The sequence below is a fragment of the Lissotriton helveticus genome, chromosome 2_2 (assembly GCF_964261635.1).
Source record: "Lissotriton helveticus chromosome 2_2, aLisHel1.1, whole genome shotgun sequence".
Taxonomy (NCBI): Eukaryota; Metazoa; Chordata; class Amphibia; order Caudata; family Salamandridae; genus Lissotriton; species Lissotriton helveticus.
Genome location: NC_136060.1, coordinates 36,947,380 through 36,975,078, shown reverse-complemented (window position 1 = coordinate 36,975,078; position 27,699 = coordinate 36,947,380). Strand labels below are relative to the sequence as shown.

Below are 27,699 nucleotides of genomic sequence, written 5' to 3'. Positions count from 1 at the left end.
GCCCTATTTTAATTCGCAAAAATACAGTTAAGACAAAAATTGCAGCAGTGCCGAAGCTACTGGTGTGATCTACAATACGTGCTTGCAGTTTTCATGGCTGATCTCAATATTCGGATGAACAATAATATATGACTTGAACATTCACATGACGTAGGTTTTCATGAAAAATATACAAACTAGTCATGATTCATGACATAACCTAACTTGATACCATTTCCAAGAAGTTTGGTAGATGGAGGAAAAAGCTGATTTTGATGATTCAACAGTAGCTTCCATTAATGCTTGAGAATACTCCACAACTATGAGGTTGAGTTTATAATAAAAGATAGATACCGGGAAAGTATTTCATAAGAGCCTCATCTAATCAGCATGTTTGGCAGGGACAGCAATCTAATTTAATTTGTGGTGAAAAGCACCATTAATGTTAACACTTCCTAATTATTGAATTCTATAGCAGGAGCGTCCAGTTATCCAGTTATTAATGTTCTGTGTCTCCCTGCAGGATACTGTGCCTGTGCACATTGTTCACTCGTATGCATCTGTCTACCACTGGCACTCTCAGCTAATGGCTGTGTTGATCAAGTCTTGTATTTTTCTCTTAAATGTTTAAGCAAGCATCCATGTCCTTTGGAACACAAGCACCTCCTGCTTCTTCTCCTTGCCACCTTTCTTCTAGTCATCCATCCCATTTTGCCAAGTCACCTCCCATGGAACCTGTCTCTACACTGTCTACATCTGCTACTTCCCACTCACCGCCTCTCCTTCACAATTTCCCATCCAGGCTGGAGACACGGTCTCCGCTGTTGAAGGTAACGAAGTTTGCTACGTGTGAATTTGCCGTGCATGTCTGCTAGCAACTGTGCTACTCTGGAACACGTTGGACTTTGAATACATCTAAAAGTGACTTGAAATAAGCACACTGTTCAGCAACATATAAACTAACAAATTAACTAACATCTTAGCAAAACAACCTCATAGTAAACGGTGTGTACAGGAGTGCGTTCATGCATGGCTTTGATAAACAAAGAGGGCGTGGCTTAACCAGAACAAATAGAAACATTTAGAGCCTCTGCTGTAAAGATAAACTTTCTGCTGAAGTCAAAAGCATACCTATGTTTTCATAAACTGCACTCATGCCTGAATAGCAAAGTTGTGGTCCGGAAGAGCCCCAGTACAGCAGTATGTGTCCTACAAGGTGAACATTGAATATGTTTGTTTCAAGATAGTTCTGGAGAAGTATGCTTAACATGATTGATGGTCAAAATTCTTGCATGAGTATACTAGCAAACCAATGGCTCTCCTTCTGCAAACAGAATTAGTGGGGATCAACACTTAAGAAACGTATGACACAAACATTCACTTCGGTACATCATACTCCGAGGTCAGGATCAAGTAAAATAGTTCTGAACTGAAAACCAAAACAAGAAATGGGATGCATACAAATTTGCCTTAGTGTTGTTGTTTTTTAGTAAGTTAACACTAGTTACACATCACGGTAGACACAGAATGTGATAGAACCAGTAGATAAAGGCAAATGTATAAAAGTGGAGGAAAAGAAGAAAAACAATTATGATAGTCTAAAATGCTGCTTATCATTTTCTAAAATGAAAATTCTCTTTTACAGTTTCCTTAATTTTTAATGTTCCATGAACATAGACCTATTACTCACTATTTCTATCAGCCATGTGTCCCGCGTCTTCTTCATTCCAGTTGTGTGAATCTTCAGAGTATGTAGCTGAGGTACTTTAATAAATTCTTGTTCTGAGTTTTGATGGTGTACTTATATCATCTAAACTACTAAGCATCCCTTGGATTACCTCATCATTTGGGAGATCGCATAACATTTGGGTTAGTCCGAAGCAAGGATGGGACTTTCGAAGCATTATGTTTAGAATGGTGCTGTAAAATAGCGAACTGCTTTTCAAAGTCATTTCCATGTAAACTCTACCAATGTTTCCATAAGTTTGGACTTCATAATGCATATTCTAATTTAAAAATGAATATCTCATATTGATAACGTGGTACAATTTTGTTTAAAGAACAGATCGAGCTAGACAGTAAGATTACTGAAAGAGTCAGTTACCTACAGTGTCATATGGTCAGACCTGCAGGGGACATGATTCAATCCTGGGAAGGTAAGCTTAGTTTTCCAATCTTCAGAGGTTGGTATAGTGAATACCTATAAAGATGTGCTTTGAGCGCATTGCAAGTCGCAATATAGATGTGAGTCAGTTAAAACTATTGTCTGGTTGGAAAAGGCTCGCAAACAATCTGGCTAATATATTATTAGCATGTTTACTTTAGGTAAACATAGGGTCGTTTTACTGTTGAGAAAATGCCATTGTTAAGGGCTAATTTACCTTTACTTATATTTAAAAAATTGGGCTACTGAATTCAATTATTCCCTAAAAGATGCTATCCCTAAATGTTCCTTCCAGTAACAAAAACGCCTTTTTGGTGAATGTTTGGCAAAAGTTGTAGATAACTACAGTGTCTGACAAAGATTCAGAGCACCAAGAACAGGACAAGAAACCAGTATTTCCTTTTTTTTTGCCTGTAAAGTGCAGGAACCAACTTGGAAATACATAACATTTATGTGTTATTTAGTGCTAATATATTGCGTAAGGCCAAATTCCTGCAGAAATTCACCTGTCACTTTTGTGGGCTATCTGTCAAAGAGTTTCCATATAATGCATCAAAGGTACAAACGTGCAGTATTTTAACAAATCACGTACCCCTCTAATTCCTAATATATTGTTGTCGCCGTTAACCGACATTGTTTAATGAAGGTTGCAGAGCAAGTTTCAAGGAAAGATAAGGTGCACAATATTTTGGAACACTGTATCCTTCAACGTTGAACTAAACCAAAAACTAATACATAGGATTTTTCATCCTACTCAGTTATGGCGGATATTTTATCCTTTTACCCACTCCAGACGACTTTTGGAGTATTTTACGGGAAAAAGGGGTCTCTGTGAAAAGCACTAGTATCTAGCGTTAAATTAGTGCCTTACCAAACGTTGGGCGCCATGTAGTGTAGTTCCTATATTCCCAATAGGCTCTGCACATTGGAATAATATATCCTACAGATTAGACGTAGGACTGAGGTCTACTAGGTCTATACTAGACTTAATTGTGAGTGCCAGCTAGCTCAGAGGTCACTAGAAACTTTCTCGAATGAACAAGAAGGGATTAGTTTCTGACAACCGCATAAACATTACAACTTTGTTTCCCCAAGATAAAACTGATCTTCAGAGTCGTGGAAACAATAGATAGATATTTTACTCAGTCAATCGTGCAGGCTTCGTTTCACCAGAGGTAGAGAGAAAATAGAGAGACGGGCGTTTTCAATAAAAGTATTTATTGAACAGTCTTCTTTCTCATGCAGAAGAAATGAACTGCTATAATCGTAATACTGGCTGCAAAGTATAATGCGTACAGCAAAAAGAGTATTATAAAATAATACTGTAAAAGCATGGTATGGTTTCTAAGCCATAGAATGCATACGTAAATAATAAAAGGTTTAAAAACTACTCAACTGGTGCTTCTAAAATACGCCTACCCCGGTGTGCCTAACCTAAGTCTGGTACGAGGGAAGGAGTAAGTGAGGTGTAGCATAAATCTAGTATTCTTTTTGCCAAGAATCTATCCAAGATTTCTCTTAGGGTCTAATCAGCTCCGTACCGTGGTTTAGAATGAAGGAAGTCTGGTATCTCTCTGTCTCAGGACTCAATTTACCAACAGCCCGCAAGGGTAGCTTGGAAACACCGGAGCTGGATTTCTCGTCAAGAGAAAAGACGGCGTCTCTCTCAGTGCGTCTGCTGGAGGGTCGGCTTCCTTCAGCACTTGCTGTAGCGCGCTGCGTCGGGCAAGTAGATAGTCGAACTGCTCCAAACCACCGTGTGTTTGCTATGGCAAGTGTGGGCATATTTATACCTTGAAGGTGACAAGATTGACGTAAAGGTGGACATAATAACGTCATCAAAGAGTCTCAGTTCTTTGAAAACTCCATGAGTTCTTGGACAAGTCAGTATTCAAGCAAGGGGAAGTCCCTAACTGCTGAAGCCGAGTTTTTCCAAGAAATCATTGTGGATTTTTGGAACTAGTGGAAGTAGCCATGCCGTATTTGGACTGCATGAGCTATGTCTAAATAAGGGTATGATTTCTATGCCTATATAAGTATATGGTGATGTATAACTATATAAAGGCATGAATTGGGAAAGTTACATTGGGGTCCTAAAATGCTATACAACAATATGATTACTGAAAAGTCGCACCAAAGTATGTAATATGTCACAGGAGTTTTACTCTGAAGCAGAAGTTCAGGCTTCCTTGTTTTACTCTACCCGCTCCACACTTTCTCATAGAGTCAAGCCAGCATTCTCCGAGATGGGAGACGTGTGCTATTCTTTCATATCGGCGACCTACTTTACTGCCTGTATCTGTATGATCTTTTTACAGTGTGTCCAGCTAAACCAAAAAATGGTCACCCCATCAGTAGGTCCCATTATGAGATATTACCTTGATTATATTAAATAGGTCTACAGAAAGTGTCATCGCCCAGATGTATGCCGGTCCTGTGGACTCTTATCACCCAAACAGGATTTCAGATCCATGTACAACTACAAGACTAATAATTGTTCAAATGTGGGGTGTAATGAAGGAAAACTAATTGAGATTATGCATTATCATAAGTGTATTTCACTAGATAAACCAAGCTTCAAATTGCTTTCAGGCTTCCCATGCAATGTAGATCCACAGGGATCAAAATCTACAGTGACAACATTTACAGCAATCAAACATGACTACACATAACTTGCTAGTGAAATTGGAGAAATAACCAAGAGAGGCAACGAATAAAACACAATGAAAAAGTAACTGCTTACAGACTACCAGAAAAAGCAGAAAATCATGGCACATCAGAGTGAACGTCAGATGACAAGGAATCATTTGAAGAACTTGTTCTCAGAAAATAATAGGAATATCCCATACAGACATTGAAGTAGCATGCAGTGTCCTGTAGCATTAAATCTTGAGTGCAGCCCTGTAGGGTGAATGATTGCAGTTCTTACAGGTTTACAGACTTTAGGCTCAATGACATGAGTAATTAGTTCTTGTCACAACCCTTGACGAGCCTGGTCTGGAGTGTCTTGATAATGCTCTGGAGTCCAGTTCTTACTTGCTGTACATTTGTAAATAAGCCCTATGTGAATGCACATCACATTCAAGGGACATGAGCTTGGTGGTAGCCTCAGAGGTTTAGTGCCTGGATCCGGGGCCAGTGGAGAACCCCTTTTGCACTCGATGCACTATATTTGTGTTCTTTGGATGTTGGCGTTTTGCAACATAGTTAAATGCTTCACATTTTATATCTTTAAAGTAGTCTGTTATGTGCAAACAAGGCTACATTCGACTCACATGCCTTTGATGTCTAGGGCAGGACTTGTAATAACCCAGAGTCAGACCTGTGCAGTCTGTCCCATGCCTAGAAGTTGAAGGTGGTGCTGTAACACTAGCCTAATTAGAAATAAGATTGTGTCTCCTCTTTGCATTTAGGCTGCCCATTATTGGATCTTGTAGCTGATGTGTAGGCATCCAGTATCCTTCTGCCATCTGTGTCTCTTAAAAAGTCAAGCATGAAATATAAATATTTTACTGACTGGAATAGACAATATACCTTCTTTCATTACCTCATGACTAATCCTTATAATGTGCTGCTGCAGCCACTCCTGGGTTTAGAGCCAACCACTAAATCCTGGTAATTCCACAACTGGACTCTTTCATAGTTAAAACAAGTTTCAACCATGGGTAACCAAGGAGAGACCCTGGAAAATCTTGGTTTGTAAATTAACATGAAAACATTTCTTTCATATGAACATTTATGTAGGATACTTTTTCCAGTGAATGCTGATGGGCAGCAACTTTAGAATCATCTCAGTGTGAATAGGAAGAAGGAAGAGAGCAGGAGTTTCTGGGAAGTGACGTTTGGTGGCTAGCCATCGACGGTAGGGCTGGGAAAAGGTCAAACTAGGGAGCGTAAATGTTGAGCTACGAGTGGAAGTAAAAGGAAGTGGCCCATCGTAACTGTGGAATATGCAGTCTGGATAGGGCATTACCAGGACTGAGCTCTTAGCATGAACCCTAAATATTGCCGCTTAAGACCCAGATCAATGAACGTCATAATGCATTTTGTATGCAAAACAAATAAATAATGATAGATAGATAGATAGATAGATAGATAGATAGATAGATAGATAGATAGATAGATAGATAGATAGATAGATAGATAGATAGATAGATAGATAGATATCAAGGCAATACCCTTTCAGGTTTAGAGTGCCGTACACATTATGCAAAAAAAGAAGCAGGGAACTCTGGGCAGTTCACAAGTTTCAGTGGAGAGCAGCTCATCTATATGGAGCGCCCTACAACACCACATCACCAAAACTCTGAATCTGCTAGCCTCAAGTGTTTGCAGTTCGAGATCAGGGCAGTGTGAAAAGAATGAAGACGCAGAGCACCGAATCAGTGGTTCTGACTCTAATCAGAAGTTGTAACCCTGTGGTATAAGGTTTACCCTTTAGAAACTGCAAGCATACACCAAGTGCACTAGCCAGGGCCACTGGAATTATGTGATTATGCGACCACAGTGTTTTTTGCATAAATTTGGATTTCCTACATTTGCCACAAAATCCATAATTGTTTCTTGCTCAAATGTATCAAAAGTGTGACGACACGTGTCCCTGTGTAGTGGAAAGCCCTTTGCAAAGATTGATTTGCAATCTTTCAAATGCTTATTGCTGTATTTTTGTGTTAAATTGGTAGTAACAGGCTGAAATATTTCCCCAGGCAGTGTTATCATGTGTAAAAAAGACATAATAATAAAGTAATACTATAACAAAATCTGCCACATTATGCCTTTTCTTGCCGCCTAATTTAGTCAGCCCTGCCATATAATTTGGTACTCCCCTGCACATAATTCCAGTGGCTCTGCATGTAGCTATGTATTGCAGCTGCATGAAGTTCTATCTGCCAGTGCTACTATTGGATACATTCTTGAAGCTACAGTGTGTGTTCTACCTACAGCATATCCCATTTAAGTTGCTATGCAGTGTGCTATTTGGTGCATGTAGGATTGGAAGGTTCTGTGTCTGTTAGCATGAAGTAAGAAATAACAGATTCGTGTGATTTTTCCAGGCTGGCTATAAAGCAGACATAGTTGTGGTTGGGAAACCTCCCCGTAGCCCGGTGATGTCTAGGAGATCCTGCAACTCGCCCATCAGGGCAAACAGTATTTCACACAGGGTAGGCTGGATACACAGTGCACTGTGGTGAGATGAGTCTTTTTTGAGATAAAAGGATAGAGTGATACCTCTACTATTAACCTATTATGTGCATGGGGATTGGAGTGTGACATTCTGGTCATTAATAACTCAGAAGCCATCTTGAGAGGATAATGGTCTGTTTTGGCTATTGAATTTACGATGCATGGAGTAAACTGTGTGTAAAGGAGAGCACATCTGGAGAATAAGATACGTGAAGCCCAAGCAGCTTGCATGTGTAAGATGTGTTTTGTTTGAAAATAAGTATGAATAATTTTGTTCACGTAGATTTTATGTTATTGGTAATGTTTTTTAAAGAACTTTACTATGTTATTATCAAAGTATCATGAAATATAATGAAAACACACATTTACTAGGTAGCCATCAAAAGGTAACAGTTCTAAGAAATACGAACAATAATAAGAAAAAATACAAGTGCTTACTTTAAACTCTAATTTATTTAAAAACAGGGGCAATTAAAACATATAATATAAACTCTTACTTTAACCTCTACTATATTAAAAAAAACTATGACACTTAATAGGATATTAAATCTGAATATCATTAAAAATTACAGTAACTTATATCCTAAAATGACAGTATCACATAATACAAAAATAAACTTGCCACACTCACTCATGCACACCATCTGACCAAACACACCTTAAGATCAGGTGTTCCAATAGCCAAATTCCTATAATTTTGTCAGACGATGCCTCTAATCACTGATACTACACGAAAATCAATCCATAATTCAAGGGGTTAGAATGTGGAGCGCTCTCACATTTTCGTTTCTTTTTTTTTATTTTTTTATTTTTTTATTTTTTATTTCAAAATATTTTATTGAAAGTAAATTTAATAACGGAGAATTGCGCTCATTTTGATAGTTCCCTTTTTTTCAAATTCAATTGTAGTTTTATTTTTGGAGAGTTCTTCAAAATCAAAACACAAGATTATTTCTCTTATTTATGTTAGCAAAATGAAAAAGTTGCAAAAGTTGCAAATGTACTCTTTTTGCGGAAAACAGGACAAAAATTTCACACACCTGTAATATGTACTACGTTGTAAGAAAGCAATCAGTCTGCGAATAATAACGTAATTGTGGCCCATTTAGAGATATTTATTGCTCTGTGTAAATAAAGGAGTAACACCAGCAATGGCATAGTGTGTAAATAAAGCAGTAAGGGGTGACAGACATTTATTTTGTTTGAAGTAGCATTTCTTGTTGGGAGAGGTAAACATATGGACAAAGTGTGTTTCAAATGTATTTTTTATTTGTACATATGCAGCCTCTCCCCTAAATGATAAGGTCTTCTACCATTCCCATAAAAGACAGATTCAAATGTATGACATAAATATGCTTGACTTACTAAGCCTGAACCGTCTGGCACAGTTATATGCGGATGACTTTGTTGCAGTATTCAATAGTTAAACTTCTTATTTAAGGTTATCACCTTATAGACTTCAGTTGCAAGTAAATCCTTATCAATCTAGTATAGTCCTGAACCGGATGTGCATGAAAGTAAATTGTGGATTTAGCAGTGAAGGTATTCCTGTACTACTAGTGAAGTCAGAGAAAATGGACAATATAGCCAACCACTTGATTTCGGGATGAATAATTCTGGTAGAATGTAGTTGGGTCATTGGTTGTGGAGTAGGGCACATTTTCCCACCTCTAACAGTGACTCATGCGGCCTGTATAAATAATGCTCATGCACAGAGATGTAAGGCTTGCTGGACTGCCATCCCCGTTTATCTGAATTATTAATTTGATAATTTATTGCTATGATTGCTATATTACTTTATTCACATTTTGCCAGGACACACAATTTGAGGATAGATTTTGATTCTCCTTTCCAAGGTATGGAATACATCATTTGGTACAATGTTGGTAGCTAAATACTGTAATTACCTCTAGGGCTCAAGAGTTGACCCATCAACACATACAAGTAGTCTGAGCTGATTATTGGCCTCCTTTCCCAAGGTTCTAATGGCAATATACATACAAGAGATGCCCTGTGATATGTCATGCCCAATATCACCTGCAACAGTTTATCTGGTGGTCCCTCCCTCCATTTTAGGATGTCCTTCCCTTTCTGATATATTGCTGAAGTAATATCAAGAAGTGCTAGAATGTCTTTGAAGTGGAAGTGTATGAATGGGTTGGCAGAGGGTAGAGCTGAAAAACAGGCAACAGCTGGTTCCGCAAAGCCCTTTCCTATTTTGCATTTTTTTTCAAGGGACTCTACTCTAGAAGATTCACCTTCCTCCATTGCACACTTCTAGTGCAGAAAATATATCATCCTGAAAAAAAGGAGGAGATGAGAACATTGGAACTTATTAGGAATATCCCGCAAAGCACAATCTATCTTTTAGGAACTTGTGCTTGCACAATGGGCATTTCAAACTCACGTGGAATCAAGAGAAGACATCATGCCTGCTATGCTTAGATGAATCCTTGCTACCTGTTGGAAGAAAATGTGGAGATATGTTCCTGATTCCAGCTTGATTTTTGTCCCTGAGGACTTCCTTTTAGAACACTGAGAGTCTGTACTCTGAACAGATCCTCAAGTTAATGGATATTGGTCTGCTTGGATTGCAGCTGTTTGCCTCCTGGGAAATGTTCTTTCTCAAAGGCCAAAGACTGTAGGCTGAGGATGTGCTGTGCCTGGGAGGCTGATGCGATGCCTACAGAGAAGACACTTAATTGCTGTTTTCATAGGTCTTTGGTCACCTACAGCTCTAACCTTTTCTAGCACATTTTGCATTTTTCAGAACAAAAGCTCCACGAATTACATTTCTAGAAGATTTGGGGAATCGGAAGCAGCCGCCTACCCAAGAAATGACCCTCTGGATAGCTGTACAGCCTTAACCGATTCAATACTTTCCGACCACTGTAAAAGGTATTCACCAATGTTTCCTGCCAGCCTGTCCAGCCTTGTTAGCTCACTATTGGATACCAATGTCAACTTCTTCCAGCTGAACTGTGTGGAGCCTCAGTAAATTTCCTCAGTCTGAACAAATAGACATTTTCCTTTTTTGAATAATTTCTGAAGCTACTGGCTGATTAATTATTATTATTATTATATAAAATTTATAATGCGCTCAGTTACCCAGGGGCATCCCGGCGCAGTACAGAAACAAGAAAGAAGCACCGAAACAATCACTACACTGGAAACAGATGGGTCTTCAGAAGTTTCCTAAAGAGTAGGATCTTAGGCTCTGAACGGATCTTAAAGGGAAGGGAGTTCCACAGTGCAGCCACTTGCACTGAAAAGCGCCTACCCCCAGAGCGAGCTCTCTTTACTCTAGTTGACTGCAGGAGATGTCTTTGGTCCGAACGCAGTAGGCGTGTGGGCTTATAGGGGCGTGCCATGGGGGCAAGGATCGGTGGGCCCTTACCATGCAAGATTTTGTGGGCCGTGCACAACGCTTTAAATTTCACCCGTTCCCTAACGGGGAGCCAGTGAAGCATTTTCAGGGCTGGGGCCGCTGAATGTCTTCTGGGAACGTCCATCAATACTCTAGCGGCTGCATTTTGTACCTGTTGAAGGGTTTTCAAAGTCGCTTCGGGAGCCCCGAGAAACACCGCGTTCCCGTAGTCAAGCCTCGACAAGATTAGACCACGAATCAAAAGCTTCCTCGCTGGATCAGGGAGCAGTGGTAAAACCTTGCGAGCTGACCGAAGCAAACCGAAGCACACCCCTGCGATCTTCCTGGCGTGGGTCCTAAAGGATAGATCTTCCTCCAACCATACTCCCAAGGTCTTGATCTCCTTCTTGGGGGACGGAGGGTCACCCAGGGACCGGGGCCAGCAGCTAGCAATGATAGAGGGACTGGATTTTCCCATGAGCATCAGCTCAGTTTTCTCCCCATTTAGCTTGAGGGCAGAGTGGGACATCCAACGATGGACGTTAGCAAGGCAGTCATGAAAGACTTCAGGTTGTTCCACCAACTGGGTGAGCCCTACCACCAGCTGAGTGTCATCAGCATAGCTAATGAGCTTCACGCCTGAAGGGGCGACCACTCTTTCAAGCGGAGTCATATAAGTATTAAATAAGGTAGGGCTCAAAGATGAGCCCTGCGGGACTCCACATTGAAGAGGGAACCAGGCCGACTGCTCTGCCCCTTCCCAGACTTGATAGTAACGGTTAGAGAGGAAGGATTCGAGCCATTTCAAGGCCAGCCCTGTCACACCCACCTCTGACAGACGTTGGAGGAGCACCTGATGGCTTACGGTGTCAAAGGCAGCACTTAAGTCCAGGAGGATCACTGCCACTGACCCTCCTGAATCTAGAATGCTCCTAGCTTCCTCCACTACTTCCAGTAAGGCTGTGTCCGTTCCCTGACCAGGGCGGAAGCCCGTCTGGGAGTCTCCCAGCAGATGATGGAACTCAAGATGGTAAGAAAGCTGACGATTGACCAGCTTTTCTGCGACTTTAGAAAAGCCGGGCAGAAGTGAGATAGGCCTAAAGTTGGCCAAATTGGAGGAATCTAATGCTGGTTTCTTCAATAGTGCTTTTACCACCGCTTTTTTCCATCTCTGAGGCACTGTGCCCTGGGAGAGTGAAAGATTGATGAGGTCAGTAAGCGGAGAGGACAAGGTGTCTGCCACTAGTTTAAGATATTTCATGGGCACTGGGTCACTAGGAGACCCACTCTTCATCCCCTTCAAAACCTGTGTGACCTCTTCCTCTGAAAAGGGGCCGAAGGAGGACAACTCAGCGGGGCATATTACCGGGCTAAGGTCCAACTCAAGGAGCTGAGATGTCGCCGGTAATGAGAGTAGGATCTTCTCTATTTTCGAATGAAAGAAGTCCGCGAGTTCTTCGCATTTTTCCTGAGGGTTGTCATGCACAACTGGAGGGATTGGGGCTTTCAGGAGTTCCTTAAAATTTTTAAAGGATTCCCCTGGTGAGTAGCTTGCCCTCTCGATCCTATCGCTGAAGAAGCTCCTTTTGGCATCCTTCAGCGCGTTTTTATATATCCTCATCGCTCTCTTATAGTCTAATCGACAGTCTTCCGTCCGCTTTCTCCTCCATGCATGTTCTAGTCTCTTGCATAGTGTTCTGAGACCCCTAAGTTCGAGAGTATACCATGGAGCGGAACCAACTCTTCTTTCCCTAATGAGCCTTCTCTTTTTAGGAATCAATAAATCCAAGGTATTAGTCAACCAGTTACCTATATGCTGGTCAGCAATAACGGGGTCAGTGGCAGGGGGAGGACAGGTTCTTGCTAACTCTGCCGCCCAATTATCCACTGGCAACCTTGACCAGAGTCGTTCCACTGTATGCTGTCTAGGAGCAGGGTCTCTCCACTTCCCCAGCTGCCATCTAAGAGGGACTAGATAATGGTCCGTCCAGGGGAGCGCCAGCGGCTGGAGGGCTTGCAGGTTCTCAGAGTTGGCAAAGGCAACATCCAGCTGATGACCCCTGTTGTGGGTACTACCGACATTCACAAGATGGAGATCGAGTGCAGCCAGCATACTTTGTAGATCTCTCGCCACTACATCAGAGGGATCATCAAAATGTAGATTGAGGTCCCCGAGGACTACAAAGTTGGAGGACGCGGCAGCCAATGGTATCACTGCCTCAATAAAAGAGTCTACGAAATTACCTAGCGTTGCGGGAGGCCGGTACACGAGAAGGCCAGATAAAGAGATAGTAGGAGATAAGCGTAGGGAAAACTGACAGCCTTCCGAGTTATTAATGCTACAATCTTCCGCTTTGCATACATATTCATCTCTGTACATTATGGCCACTCCTCCCCCCCTCCCGCCCGGCCTATTCAGATGGTACATAAGGTATCCCGAAGGAAGAGCTTTAACAATATCTGGATCAGAGCAGGGAGCTAGCCAAGTTTCCGTAAGGAACAAGGCATCCAGGTTGTAATCTAACATCAGGGTGTTAATTTCCGTTGCGTGGCAAGGTACAGACCTGCAATTAAGCAAAGCCATGGAAAACAAAGTCCGATCCTTACAGGAGTAACCTACGCCACATACAGAACATTGAGCGTATGGGGTCCCTTCTACCCACTGATAGCTACAGCTGGAATGTCTGGGAGCGCGTAACGACAGCAGGGTATCCCTAGAATACCTGAGTGTAGAGTCCATGTGGGCAACGGTATTGAGCAGAGTAGCGTGCCCTGTGCCCGTCTGGGCCCGGACGGGCTTAACTCTGGCGAAACTCCGGCGATATTCCGGTGAAGACGCTGCATGATGACGCTGCGCGTCGGCATGGCTGATTTTATGTACGCCGAGCGCCTGGAGACTATCGCGCTAACCGCGCCGCCGGCAGTGTCCCCCCTCCCAAGATGGCCACCACAACGAGGCAATGGGCAGGGACCCGCGAAAAAACGCGGTGATCTACCGATTAGAGTGGGGGTAAGGTGGCAGCAGTGCGAGTCAGCGAGTGGCCTTATTTAAAATCAAGGCAGAAGGTAAAATAATAAAAAACAATATGACAAAAACGGGGCTTTTTTAAAAATGAATTAAATTGTGGAGCTTGCAGCAAGGAGGCTGTAATGCGCGGGCTTTCTTAGCGTTCTGGTTTAAGATGGTAAGGGAGCTCACCTGCAGGACGCCTGCCTTTATGCACGCCGAGCGCCTGGAGACTATCGCGCTAACCGCGCCGCCGGCAGTGTCCCCCCTCCCAAGATGGCCACCACAACGAGGCAATGGGCAGGGACCCGCGAAAAAACGCGGTGATCTACCGATTAGAGTGGGGGTAAGGTGGCAGCAGTGCGAGTCAGCGAGTGGCCTTATTTAAAATCAAGGCAGAAGGTAAAATAATAAAAAACAATATGACAAAAACGGGGCTTTTTTAAAAATGAATTAAATTGTGGAGCTTGCAGCAAGGAGGCTGTAATGCGCGGGCTTTCTTAGCGTTCTGGTTTAAGATGGTATGACATTTTCACTTGTATATTTCTTATCACATTTATTGCGGTTACTTAATTTTGGTGTTGACATTTACTTTTATTATTTCTTTATTTTCATTATAGAGTTAGCTTTTATACACACCTTCCACATTTTCTCTGTGTATGTCTTTGCTGCTACATAGCTCAAGCTACGAAAGGAGAGCCACGATCATCCTTACTAAAACCTATCCATTGCACTTGAATAGTAATATGGGGGCATATTTTATTAAACGGACCTTGTTTCTTTCTTATTTATTGCCCATATGTTTGTATAATACTACATAGACTATTGAGTAATTACTGTCCGTTGGGGAGCATAAGAGATATTAATACAGAGAAGACATGATAAGTTGAGAACATGTATTTTTTCCAATTTTTTTTCATTTAAGATATCATGCTGAGATAATTGAGCAACAATTCCAAGTATTTCAAACAAAAAGTATTCTACACATATTCTTAAGATACATTTACAAAAACAGTTTATAAGATGAATCTTAGAAGGTTCATTTTGACCACAGCCAACACATGTTTTATGTTTCATGTAAGTCGCCTAAAATTCATATAATGTCACATTCCTACTGGTCATAAGATACTACATTCACGTATTACATATTCCTTATCCTGAACAGTACCAATTTCAAAAGCAGCGGCGGGAAGAATACAATTGTACATAAAACTTTCTGTGACTAAACTTTCGTATATTTTGACATACATAATGATTAGTGGTTACATAAATGTGTAAAAAGTTGGCATTGGCACTATTGGATGGGTTGATCAAAATAGCAACACACGGTATGTTAACGACTAAAAGGGTTTAGGTTGCATATGCATCCAGGTTCTGTGATGCCATGGCCCAGGCAATAATTGCAAAATTAGACTACGAATTGGAAATCAGCATTAGTCTTTCTCAAACCATACAAAACATGTAAAAAGGTTCACAAATATTGATTTGTTTACTGCAATTAGTTTATACAGTACAATTGTGTACTCTGTACATTTCCTGTACATTCATGCCTTACCTGCGTACATTTAGTGCTATCATTCCTTGAGATAACCACGTTTTTGCTATATAGATAGTCTTATGTAGAGAATATATTTCAAATGTATAGAATTATGCTGGGAAATGGGGGAGTAAATTGTAAAAGTTTGAGTAATAAATGGGGTAATTTGTATTGTATTTATTTTATTGTATTTATATAGCGAAGACATGATCCAGTCAGTGGGCCAAAATAGCTTGTTACAGAGGATAAGAAATATGCCTGAGCGTGCTAGTTACAAACACAGGGGGAGATAGTTAAACATGAACACAATGAAACACATTACAAATGAAGAGCAGGCATTAAAACAGGTCTACGATACCACTAATTCAGTGACATATGGTTAAGGGGAAACAACCTTTACAACGCAACCAATACATCGCACTACATTTACAACGGAGGCATTACATCGCAACCCCCTTTACAGCGCATGTCACTACAACGTATCCATTACATTGCATGTCACTACAATGCATGAAACTACATCGCATGTCACTACAATGCAGGCATTACATCGCATGCCATTACAACGCATACCATAACAACACATAGTACCCCTACACTAGCCAACACTTACCCTACTGTTGCAACCCCTGGAGTTAGAATAGTAATTTTTACCCCTACTCTATCCAACACTTACCTTAAATGCAATGTAATGGTATGCGTTGTAATGGTATGCATTGTAAAGGAATAATGCGATGTAATGGAATGCGTTGTAAGTGTAGTTTAAAAAATCGTTGTAGTGGTATGCGTTGTAAAGGATGTTGCGATGTAAAGAAGCATGCGTTGTAAATGTATGCGTTGTAACGTCATACATTCATGGTTAAGATGAAGCAAACTGGTTGTTCAACAGGCAATGTGGTTGTTAGGGCAAGGTAGCTGGCATAGAAGAGGGGTTTTAGTTCTTCCCCATTACTCTGGCACATGGGGCTAGTCTCAGATGTAGATGCAAATCATTCCACAAGTTGGGAATAAGATGAGGGCAGCACATACAGCTCTGTCTCCCACCTGAGCCACTTCAAGTGCAATGACGGCTGGCAGGGGACGGCGATGGTGGGAGGGGGGGAGCGGGGAGACAATAAAAAAAAAATCCCCTTACCTTTTGCTGCCGGCCTTCTCTTCACTTCGGTCCCTTCAGCAGCCATCTCCTCTGCTTCCGTTGCGGAAGGAAGCAGGAAGCACATAGGCTCCCACCCCAAAGCCAATCACAACGCTGCTATGCAGCGTTGTGGTTGGTCTGAGCACCGTGGTTTAGCACTCGGCTGGGCTTTGCATGTTCCTCACCAGGCTGTGTAAAGCAAGTCTGGTGGGGAAGATGCAAAGGGCGCAGGACTGCTTGGCCAAGCCAAGCGGGCCGGCCAAGCAGTCATGCACACTTGGAGTTGGCAAACCACTCCTCCCCCGTAACCCCAGCCCTGCCCTAACCCATCCCATAGTAAAAAACAAAATGATAATAACCATCATTTTATTTTTACGCTGCACTGGGGCGACGCTCCTCCACTGTTCTCGGGCAGGGAGCCTGATACGCTCCACCCACCAGGCAGCATTTCCCCCTCCCTGATCCAATAACCCCACCCCCACCAGCTCCCAGCTAGAATCTACCACCTGCTTAGAGCATTGGAATTGGGAATCCCGTGCAGAATATCTCTGGGGAAAACCAAGTCGTAGAGTTATTTCTCATACCACGGGAACTGCCTGGTAATAGATCTAGTTGGTTGATCCATCACCAGGTCAGAGTGGTTAATCCTGACCACCCAGTATCTCCTCACCTAACTACACCCAAGTTACAGTCAGGACCAGTGAAAGTTAACCGGGTCCTAATTAAGTATTGAATTACTGTTACACTTGCCTGTTTTGTATCTGCCTACACCGTAGAGAAGTTAAGGTCTCTCAGGCCCTGGCTTGCAGCGGTGGCTGCATATTTAATTATACGGGCAGAGCGTGGGCACCGTTTGTGTGTTTTACTTCCAACGCAGGTCTATTCGTCTTATTTGCTGCAATAGGCGTGTGTTGCAGATGCTTCCCTTCGAGTGCAGTGCTCCACTTTAAATAATATTGTGTTGCCATAGCAATACTCTCCCTACCCAGAGAATGTGCCTTGCCAGCATTGAATCGTAATACTGACCGTATATGTAGGGTGTCTTTAAAGCAGTCTTTTTTGGCATCTGTTTCACTTAAGTCCTCTGACGTAAGCTCTACAGGGATGTATGTCATCATAACGCATGCTTTTACTACGCATGCCTTTACAACACAGGTTTTACAACGCAAGTCGTTACAACGACTTGCGTTGGGGGGGCGCTGGGTAGTGGAATAGTTTAATTTACTATTCCAACTCCAGTCCCCGTGGATAGTAGGGAAGGTTTTGGATAGTAAATTAAACTATTCCCTATCCTGCAGCGCCCCCAGCGCAATTCGTTGTAATGACTTTCGTTGTAAAACCTGCGTTGTAAAGGTACTGCGTAGTGAAAGTTGCATCTTAATGGATGTTTCCCCTCTACATACATACCCGTGTACTGAGTATCACTGTCCTCAGGCTGTCAGTTGTTGACACACGTAGAGGGGGCTCACGCGTACATTTTTACTGCAGTGTTTTGAGAAAACCCTGCTTCTAGTGAGCTAGAAATTCCGAGTTACGCTAATTCCAGAGCACACAGATGAAAGGATCATTATAATGATGGGACCATTTGGACGTACAGAAAATTAGTTCATTTTCTGTCTTCACATTCAATACCAAATTCTACCTGCTAGTATCTGAATGCAGTAGTTCAGGTTTTATGTGAAAGAAACACAGTAACTAGTAAGTGATGCTTACAACTGGTTTATGGCAAACAGGCATTTTCAAAAGGTGGGAAAGGCGGCTTGTGTTTAGTGTCGTAGAGGGCCGTCATCATCTTCAAACAGCATTTGTAAAGCGCTACACTATCACTCCTAGGAGCATCTGGGCGCTGGCCGCTACCCCCTGATCAATACATCTGCTTCGCGCATTTCTGTAAATCGCTTTGTATCCCTTCTAATATGCTTGAGGCATTGAGCAGTTGTGACCAGGGTGATTTACGCACATTGTGCTACTGGAATTGAACTTTAAAGCAGTTTCTTGATGCAGAACATTAGTGGCCCCAAATATACACCATGTCTCTTCTAAATACAGCAGGCAGTGAAGCAGACGTTACAAAAAAAGGTGCAAGGCCACAAGTGGTGTAAAAAACTGCAGAGTAGTATGCATTATGACTTCTCATCCATCATAACTGTCTGTGTTCATAGGATGGTGAAGCTTGTTTGTAGCGCGAGAATTTACCCCCAAAAGCTGTATCAGTTCACTGACATTGACCAATGGTTTGTTCGGTAGTTACTCTTAAAAGCTCCGCACTCTCCTGCCTTGCACATCTGTATTCCTCATGGTTTTGGGATATCTTGATCTCTTATTGGGCAAATCGGGTCACATTAGCCCTGTGAATCCCGTGTCCCACTTGTCATCTTGTTCTTCCCTTGAGTTTATCATATCCTACTCTCAGATTATTGCCTGCTGCCTAAGGGGGACTTTACACACACCTTTTTCAGCTCCTCTTTGCAAACAAAAAACAATGCTTCTGTCTGCAAATTAAAAAATGTGTGTATTGCTAATTCCCAGGGTGTCCTCCCTGTTCGCTACCTAAGAGCCAGGTTTGGGACAGAAAACATGGACCCGTGAGAACCAGCACCATTTGAGGCCCCTTCTCGAGAGTGGCATCTCACTCGAAGTTCCGCTCTGCTCGCCCAGCCCAAGATTTTATTAACTGACAATGATCTTCCTGAACCAGTGAGACGTGTCTTTACTTGGTGACAGTGCCTTTCTCAATCCCCAACAAAGCCTTTGTGAGCCACACTCACCACACGACAAACTCAAGTCTCTAATGCAATTTACTGGACATGTTTGGGGTTACTCACCCATGCTCTTCAGGCAAGTCTGTTGCTCTTGCAAGCTCGTGTAGGACAGCAGGAGACAGCATCTGTAACATGGCGCATGACCCTAACTATAGGTTGGCTGCCATTCAAGTAGCCATGTGAGTTGTCCGAAGGAGAGGCAATCATCTATTTCATATTTACTGCTTAAAGCTATTGTCTGTTTGGTGCTTGATGTGCTTCATTGATGCAGAAAGCAATGTTGGTGCTGTCCACTGTTGTCCGCTCTCATTGTTTTCATTATCCTGATCAATCGGTGTTCAGTGTCCGTTTCAGACTTCTATTTGCTGGTGTATTTCAGACTGACTGCTCCGCTGCCTGTTCTAGAACTTCTAGTATCTGCGCAATGTACTCCTAACCGGTTCCAGCTATCATGTGTGCATGTTAAGGCTAAATTGTGTAGGATGGTCGGCTTTTGTGGCGTGCTGTTGAAAATTTGTATCATATGCAATACATTGTATTTTACAATGTTGGTGTCAGGGAGAGTCTCACGTAAAATAAGGAGTATAGCTGCAGCAATACGTACTTGCTGCCGGTCTGACTCTCCAAGCCAGAAAACACCAAGCAGTCAGAAGGGGCGGATGAACAAGAGATTTTATTGTATTGTATGATCTAAAAATTGAATAGAGATTTCAATGTGTACTTCTGCATGAAGAAAAGGCAGTACGCCTTGCTCCAAAGGTGTTGGGAACACAATCATGGCTCTCTTATGGGCATCAGTAGGTAAGTGCCATTCATTTGTTGTGTGTACAGAGCTTTTCCCAGTGACTCTGTCCAGTGAACGGCTGCATGTTGTGTTTATGCTGCCATGATGCTTAACAGTGTGTGGTGTGTAGGGGGAAGCTATGAAACATGGGGCTAAAAGTTTGCAATGCCTGACGCATCTGTTGTATCTTTGTGCTATAGGGATGGGTTTTCGATCAGAATTTTTAATACCAGCTTTGGGTGTTCACAAAAAATATTTTATGCTACTTCCCTAGAAAGGAACCTCATGAGAGCCAGAATTATACTCGCCACAGGCAAGATTTTCAATGGGCCTGGGTTCGTTGGCAAGTGACCGCCTTGAGGATGCTCAAGACTACATGTAGCACTCCGCTCACTTTATAGAGCTGCTGTAAAGTTGGGACCTTCTCTTGAATAACGAAGTACAAAGGTTGAGGACCCTTTATGTAGTTGCACGGTAAGGGGCTGAATTTGGAAGGGGTGATAAATTGTTGGCTTGTTTAACCAGTGCACAAGCAGCAAGCTCTTTCTTCCACCCTGGAAAAGCGTGAGTGGGAGATAGTCGGTCACCATGACAAAGCCACTTGTTGGCGAGAATAATCTGGCACGTCACTTAGAGAGATTGGATTTTTTATTCCTTTCCACTCTTTAAGAGTTCTCTCCCTCAGCTGATCTTGAATCCATTTTTGGTTCTTTTGCTTATTTGTGGAAATGCTATTTCTGATTCTCTTGATAACGTGGTGTCCAGTCCAGGCATTGAAGATAATGATCAACACTTACTACATGTATCACTGTTTCCTTCCAGCCTCAGCGTCCTGCCTTTGCTACTGAAAATATGCACGGAGGTGGCGAACCGTAAGTAGACATACGTTTTTAAAGTTATGTATAATCTCTGTGTTTTTTGAGGTTACTTGATGACTTCATGTCACCCGGTAGGAATCAGGACTCATTGGTATCCATAGTATCTTATCGGACAACCCTTCAATAAATTAGGAGATTGAGCCCTGCATGATCAGCCCTTTTATTTGCGTTTGTGTTTTTTATCTACTCATATTTTTTAGTCTTATGGACAAGAGTACCTCATTGTGCTGGGCCTAACATGTGCCTATATCAATTAATAAGTAGGGCTGAACTGGGGAACCAAACAGTTCTGGCAAAAATGCTTAACAAATCCCCGATCCCTTCATCTTCTCATGCTATTTCTTTCAATCCATCTCTTTTCTCCCTACTTCTAATTTGAGCGTTTTGTCTCGCCTTTCTTCTAATCTGAGCGTTTTTTCTCGCCTTTCTTCTAATCTGAGTGTTTTCTCTTGGGCTTCCTCTTTCCTCCCTCTCTTTCTGTCTCTCTTGAAGCCTTTATTGCCAGTTGCAAATAACCTCGTGAAGCTGGGTAAATTGACCGAGGCATGGGTTGGGGGCAAGCTATCAGAGCCGGCCTCCAAAGGCCCCAGCCCAGTGGGGGAAATACCCTGTGGAATAAAAGGCCTGTCTGGCCCTGTTAATAAGGAGATTGGAGGAGAAGAGTTACCAGGCATGACTGCCTGGTGAAACTTAGTTTGGCACATGTTCAGGAGGGTCTTGAACTGCTGTGTGCATTTTACAGCAGTATTTAACAGCATGTACAACAGTGTGATTATGCAAGGTTGCATGCATTTGAATACGCTCTTGAAATATACACTGCAAGAAATGGATTGTGATTTTCTACGAGCTTCAGGAGGGACTTTGCTTGTGGTTGCATTTTACGATGCACTTTAATTTTAGGAATTTATTTTGAATGGCTGTTCTTTTCATAGTGGATTATTCACAAACTGCACTTTGAAGTATGTTTAGTAGTACTGAAATAGTACTACTTACATACTACAATATGCTATTCACAAACCTATGTGCAGAGACCTCCACCTCTCCTAACTTTTCTATGTCTCCACCACAGTTGCTGCGATCTCCACACATGTAGGTATGTGTTTTAGTAGTAAACATGTTTCTTCTTACTACTAAAAGAGAGGGCATAAATGAGAGACCGGGAATGTCCAGTGTAGGGCTAGGGATGGGTTTTGGAAGGGACATGAAATTGAAATGCCTACTCACAAAAGAGTAACCCCATTGCTATTCACAAACTGCACTTATAAAGTTACTACAGCAAAAATGACCTAAAGCAGTAGTAAATGTGCCCCTTCCCAGCTGTGGAGTAAGCCTAAAAGCACACATGCCGCTCACAGGTACTGCACCACCCTTCCATAGAAATCATCTGCGGAGTGTCTCTAGTTTTATTGCACATCCCCACACTCTTCAACGCATACATGATCCCTCTGGCCAACATCATGCCCTTCTACATTCTCTTCTACAAAGACGGCACACATCTTCTCATGCTTTCCCTGTCGGACAAGAGCCCCAATACTAGAACCAAGTTTACTGTCTGCATGACTGAAGTCACTAACAAGATGAAAGCCAACTGTCCTAAGCTCAACACGGCCAAAACAGAAGCAGTGATCTGGGGCAGGAACAACTCATCATGGGACTCCACCTGGTAGTCGGCCGAACTCAAACTCACACCCAGAACCTACACCAGAAACCTCAGACTAATTCTCAACAGCATACTGGGCATGATCAGACAAGTCAACATCATCACTGCATATGAAGGTGCTGAGGAAGATCTTCAAATAGCTCCCAAACCGCAATAAAAAAACGGTCCCTCACGGCCTAGTCACCAGCAAGCTGGACTATGGAAGCACCCTCTATGCCAGAATCACCAAGCAAAGCACTAGAAGACTACAAACCATCCAGAACTTGGTAGTCAGAGTCATCCTCAACCTCCCACACAGAAGGTACAACACACCACACCTCAGAGAATTACTCTTGTTCTCAATACACGGATGCGCTCAATTTAAACTCCTCACACACACATTCAAGGCACTACACAACTCAGACTTCACCTAGCTGAAGTCACATCACCTTCCACTAACATCCCACGCATTCACAGAACCAGATCAGGACAACGGGCATTCTCTTACATTGCTCCTAAAGCGTGGAACAACCTTCCACTCCCCATCTGCGCCTCCTCCTCTCTTCTTGAATTTTACAAGAAGCTGAAGACTTGTCTTATCAATTAACCAACCTAAAATTGGCAGGGCTAGGCCCACATACCTGCCCAGTGCCAGGATAGCCTTGCTGGTCATAATGAGCCTTAAAAATACACAACGCAACATTGAAAATAATGGAGGCAACAAACTAAAATACCACTCCATAAGAAATAATGTTTAATAAATAAATTATTTTGAATTTTAAAATCCAGATATATCTTTTAAGTGTTAAAAGGTACATTCAATCTAAAATTATGTATTATTAAATATTTAATTTTGTGCTTAAAAATAATTAAGTAAAACTTTGAAACTTTTAATAAAAAAGAAAATTATTTAAACAACTGTGTTTCAAAATGTTTTACTATCAATTAAAATATAAAAGTGACATTGAAGGTAGACTTAAAAAAATATATATTTATTTTAGGGGGCATGGCCAGCAAGATGGCAGACTAGACGTGCCTTGTTTCGGCTCTGCCGGCCTGACTCTAAATCCAACGCCAATCCTGCTTCAAGCGAATTCAACCCACAGATTACTAATGGGAGATTCTACCTCTTAATCTGCTGGCGAATGAGGGCTTGATGTCACTGAAACAAGAAGAGGACAGAGACACCGTTCATTTGCCTCGATCGGAGTCCCTCCGTCCTACCTCAAGTTGCGCCGTAGCAGACCGGAAGGCGTCCGTTGCAATGTGTGCTGTGGTTAAGTCCCGGTGAGGACCGAGGCCTGCGATGCTGCCAGAAGAGGACGAGGGTCCGAGAGCTGTGGTGTCCAGGTGGAGACTGGATCAGAAGAGGTGCAACTGGTGACTGCCTCCCTCCTTCACCTGGAGCATTCTTGGGGGCTGGGCTGCGGAGGAGACCGCAGGTGAATGTGCGGGGGCAGGTGCTGCGGCTTCCTTTGCCTCCCTGTACGATACAGAGGAGTGCTGGGCTGCACAAACAGAGTGACCAGGGATGTGAGGTCCCCATGGCTCGAACCAGTACTGAGAAGAAGCCCGGAGTTGTTTATCCGGTACTGTGGCTTTGTATGAGTGGATCCTCTCCTGTCCATGACATTGCAGATGCTCTAGGAAAGACCCTGAGAAAATAATGAATGGGCCCTTCGCCACAGGTAATTGATACTGCAGGACGTTCGTAGACTAACCTGCTGTGAGATGTGGGGGGGGGGTGGACCCAAGCGTGAAGGTTCTGGGGGAGACCAGTGGCTTCACCCCGATGCCTGCGAGGATGCTGGGAGCAACAAGATGACCTGGGTAGGTTGACGGACGAGTGACCCTAGACCTATCGGCTGTTGAGCGGCACTCCCTCTGCACTGGAGATACCCGCAACAGTCTTCTGGATATACTAGTGAAGTGAAAACTTCCACTGTTGATGTGGGACTGCATCTGGAAAGACGCACTCTCATAGCTTGACACTGCCTGAAGGGGAAGAAAGGAACGACATGGTCAAAGATAAAGACCCTCGACCTTCCCACCAGCGGAATCTTTATAAATTTGCAAAGGTCATGACTCCCCTCTCAGAATTCAGAGGAGTACCGGCCATGCCCAACAATGTTGTAATCCTGCAGGCTATCTGTGCCTCTTGAGAGGCACTCGAGGGAAGCATTGGGGAGGTACACTCCAAAGTAAAAAAATGTTGCAGAACGGGTTACAAACAGCAAAAATAGAATCTCCGACCTTGAGGACACATCCCAACCCTGCGCAAAGATGTCAATGACTTGCAGGGAACAATGAAGGAGGTGGCCTGGAGGGTTGATGATGCGAAAAACCACACAAGACAGAACAACCTGTGCTTTGTGGGCTTCCCAGAAGGAGCGGAAGGCGCAGACATATCAATTATGTCATTTTTTGAGACCATTGCTGAAGAGCTCACTGCCAGAGGCGCATTTCTCTGCCTGCTTTGTGATAGAAAGAGCTCATCGGGCACTGACGATGAGACCTCCGGTGTGTGCTTCACCAAGGCCTGTGATTGCCCACTTCCTAAACTATCATAATCATGGCTCAATTCTCCCGAAGGCCTGGAGGCTGAGAGACATCCATTATGAGAACTTTAAAATCATGCTGTTTCCGGATTACTCCAGTGAGGTGCAAAACAAAGGCGAAAGCCCCAAAAAAGCCCGACATAAGTCACTGCGGCAGAAAGGCAAGAGATACTACCTGAATGACCCCCCGGTGTGGAAAACGTCATAGAGTCGACGCATCCCATAAGAGGATGAGGAAGACATCCCTGCCTACTGAAAGTAGATGGTCTCAATCTGGTCACTCCACTGACTCAGAGGACTTAAGACATCAGACAGTAACCACAAAAATGACCAGGCATAGGCCAGCCACAGATTTGAACACATCGGACCCATAGGAGAGAGAGATCTCTTCAGACCCGAACAACGGTCACTTGATATTGGAAGCAATTCACAACATGCAGGGGCCCTCACCGGGGTCACCTACACCAGACAAGAGTTGCAGCATAATAGGGGTCGCTGCTAGCTGCCTGGAAACACAGGCCCAACAAATGCTACTTAAGACTGAATAGCTTTCACTTCTCCCCCCTTCTATCCAAAGAGCACTTGCTAAGTGCGCATCTAGTACATACCTTTTCTCTCCCTTACTTCCATTCTGTCTTTTCTCCTTTTTCCCTCTTTATCTCCCCCTTTCTCTTTCTTCACTCTTTCCCTCCCTCCATTCCCTTTCTCATTCTTTTTCTTGTCTTTTCTCATCTTGTTGGCCCTCGCCTGTGAGTTCCTTTTGTGAATTGATCACTCTGTGATCATAGTTGGGCCATAGTTTAATAGGGTGGGTGAATAGGTTATGGGAGTGTGAACTACGGATCCCTCGGGTCCAACCTGCACCACAGTTGTCCATTTAACACAGGGGGAGGTGGGCGGTTTTGGAGGGGGTAGGGGTGGAGGAGGGGAGGTGCTGTTACTGTTTTTCTGTTGGGGACAAAGGGAACAAAGTTCAGACACATGGCAGACACATAAGCAACATACGGAGACATACACTCTCGAGATGGAAAATGGATTACATACTCAGCTGATACACACAAATGGAAGGGCGGGAGACCAGCATGACTCTTCTTATTGCGTTCTGACATAGAATGTCAATGGACTGGGTAGCAAAACCAAATGAGGGCTGGTGGCCACCTACCTCAGGAGAATGAAGACGGATGTGGTTTTGCTTCAAGAAACACACTTGAGAGGTACTAACTGCTCCTTCCTGGTTAGGGTAGCCTATGTTACACTGTCACATGCAGGTTTCACCTTGGGTGCCCGGTGGGTAGCCATACTAGCTAGAAGAACACCACCTTTTCGCATAGGTAAAACATGGCTAGACCCGAATGGAACATATGCTGTAGTGCAGGGCCATCGTGGACATAGAAGTATCACCCTTATCTCTGTATATGCCCCCCCAGACTCCAAAAATACACTATGGACAAGGTGGTGGGAATACTCCTGGAGGCAAACTCATCTTTACCTGGTGTGGGAGACGATATCAAAGACATCCTTGACCCTTCTCTGGACCACTCTGACCCTGTCAGGGTGGCTGCAAGGGAGACACCCCTGGCTTTATTTTAGATACTTTAGGATTGGTAGACTTCTGTCACCACACACACCCGGAAGGGGGGTAAAATTCTTATTTTTCAGGCACCCATAAAGTATTCTCTAGACTGAACTATATACTTGCTCCCATGGAAGCGGCCCACGCAGTGAGGAAGGCACAATACCTAGCGAGATGCCTTTCAGATCACTCACCTCTCTGTGTCACGCTGGGTATGAGGGAAAATGGGAGGGGGGAGAGTTGGAGACTAATTGCCCATGACTTGCAAGACAAGACAGTTGCCCGCAAATTCTGAGTGGACTCTGAGTTATACTTCGCGGAAAATGTAAACTCGGTAAGCTCTGCAGTTGTGGTCTGGAAGGCCTATAAGACAGGGCACAAAGCATCGTGGCCCATAAAAAAGGAGACTTCAAGACGTTCTGTCCCTAGAACGTCACATTCTAGCATTGGAGGTCACCCCCGAGAAGACGGTAGATCCTATCAACCAACGCAATACACCGTAATACTTCGTTAGGGGTAGTAATACTTCGTTAGGGTTAGAAGGCGCTAGCTAACGATGAAGTTAAGAAACAGATCCTGGCAATACAACACTGTCTTTATGATGTGGGGAATAAGGCGGGCGATTACTAGCTTGGCTGGGGAGGAAAAAAGAGAGATGCAATATGGGTACATGAAATAGTAGGTGGCCACAGCGAATCCTTCTACAGTGCCCTAGACATAGCTCGAGAATTTGCCCAGTACTATTCACATTTTTATAAAGCTCATGCCATTGCAAATGTTGCCCAAATACGCGCCTATCTGGATTAAATTAGCATCCCAACCTTTACGGTTGAGTATAAGGCATTGTTCAAGGAAGATCTCATGCTGGCTGAGATCCAGGGAGCAATAGGCAGATTGACAACAAGGAAAACACCGGGAATAAACGGGCTACTGGCTGAGTTCTTCAAGAGAAATGCTGGACTTCTTAGCCCCCATTTAATAAAAATGTATGAAGCGGCTAGAAAAAAGGTGTTTCTGCTGCTAAATCTCAGACTGGACACTATAGTGGTAAACCAGCTAGCAAATGTAGCTCGTATCGTCTGATTTCGCTCCTAAACATTGAGACGAAGATACTGGCTAAAATACTGTCTAC

The 27,699-nt window shown here is 43.1% G+C and overlaps 1 protein-coding gene across 26 annotated transcripts in view; it reads left to right on the top strand.

Annotated features, from left to right (window-relative positions):
- The window catches only part of SORBS2 (sorbin and SH3 domain containing 2), a 687,606-nt gene that overhangs the window by 633,861 nt on the left and 26,046 nt on the right, over positions 1 to 27,699 (top strand). For 13 of the 26 annotated variants that reach the window (XM_078678047.1, XM_078678046.1, XM_078678061.1 and 10 more), the window contains 3 exons: positions 612 to 809; positions 7,198 to 7,305; positions 20,742 to 20,791. In XM_078678047.1, the coding sequence (XP_078534173.1) occupies positions 612 to 809; positions 7,198 to 7,305; positions 20,742 to 20,791 (356 nt within the window). The remainder of the gene's footprint in view (positions 1 to 611; positions 810 to 7,197; positions 7,306 to 20,741; positions 20,792 to 27,699) is intronic. The other 13 variants (XM_078678069.1, XM_078678068.1, XM_078678070.1 and 10 more) reach the window with 2 other exon arrangements.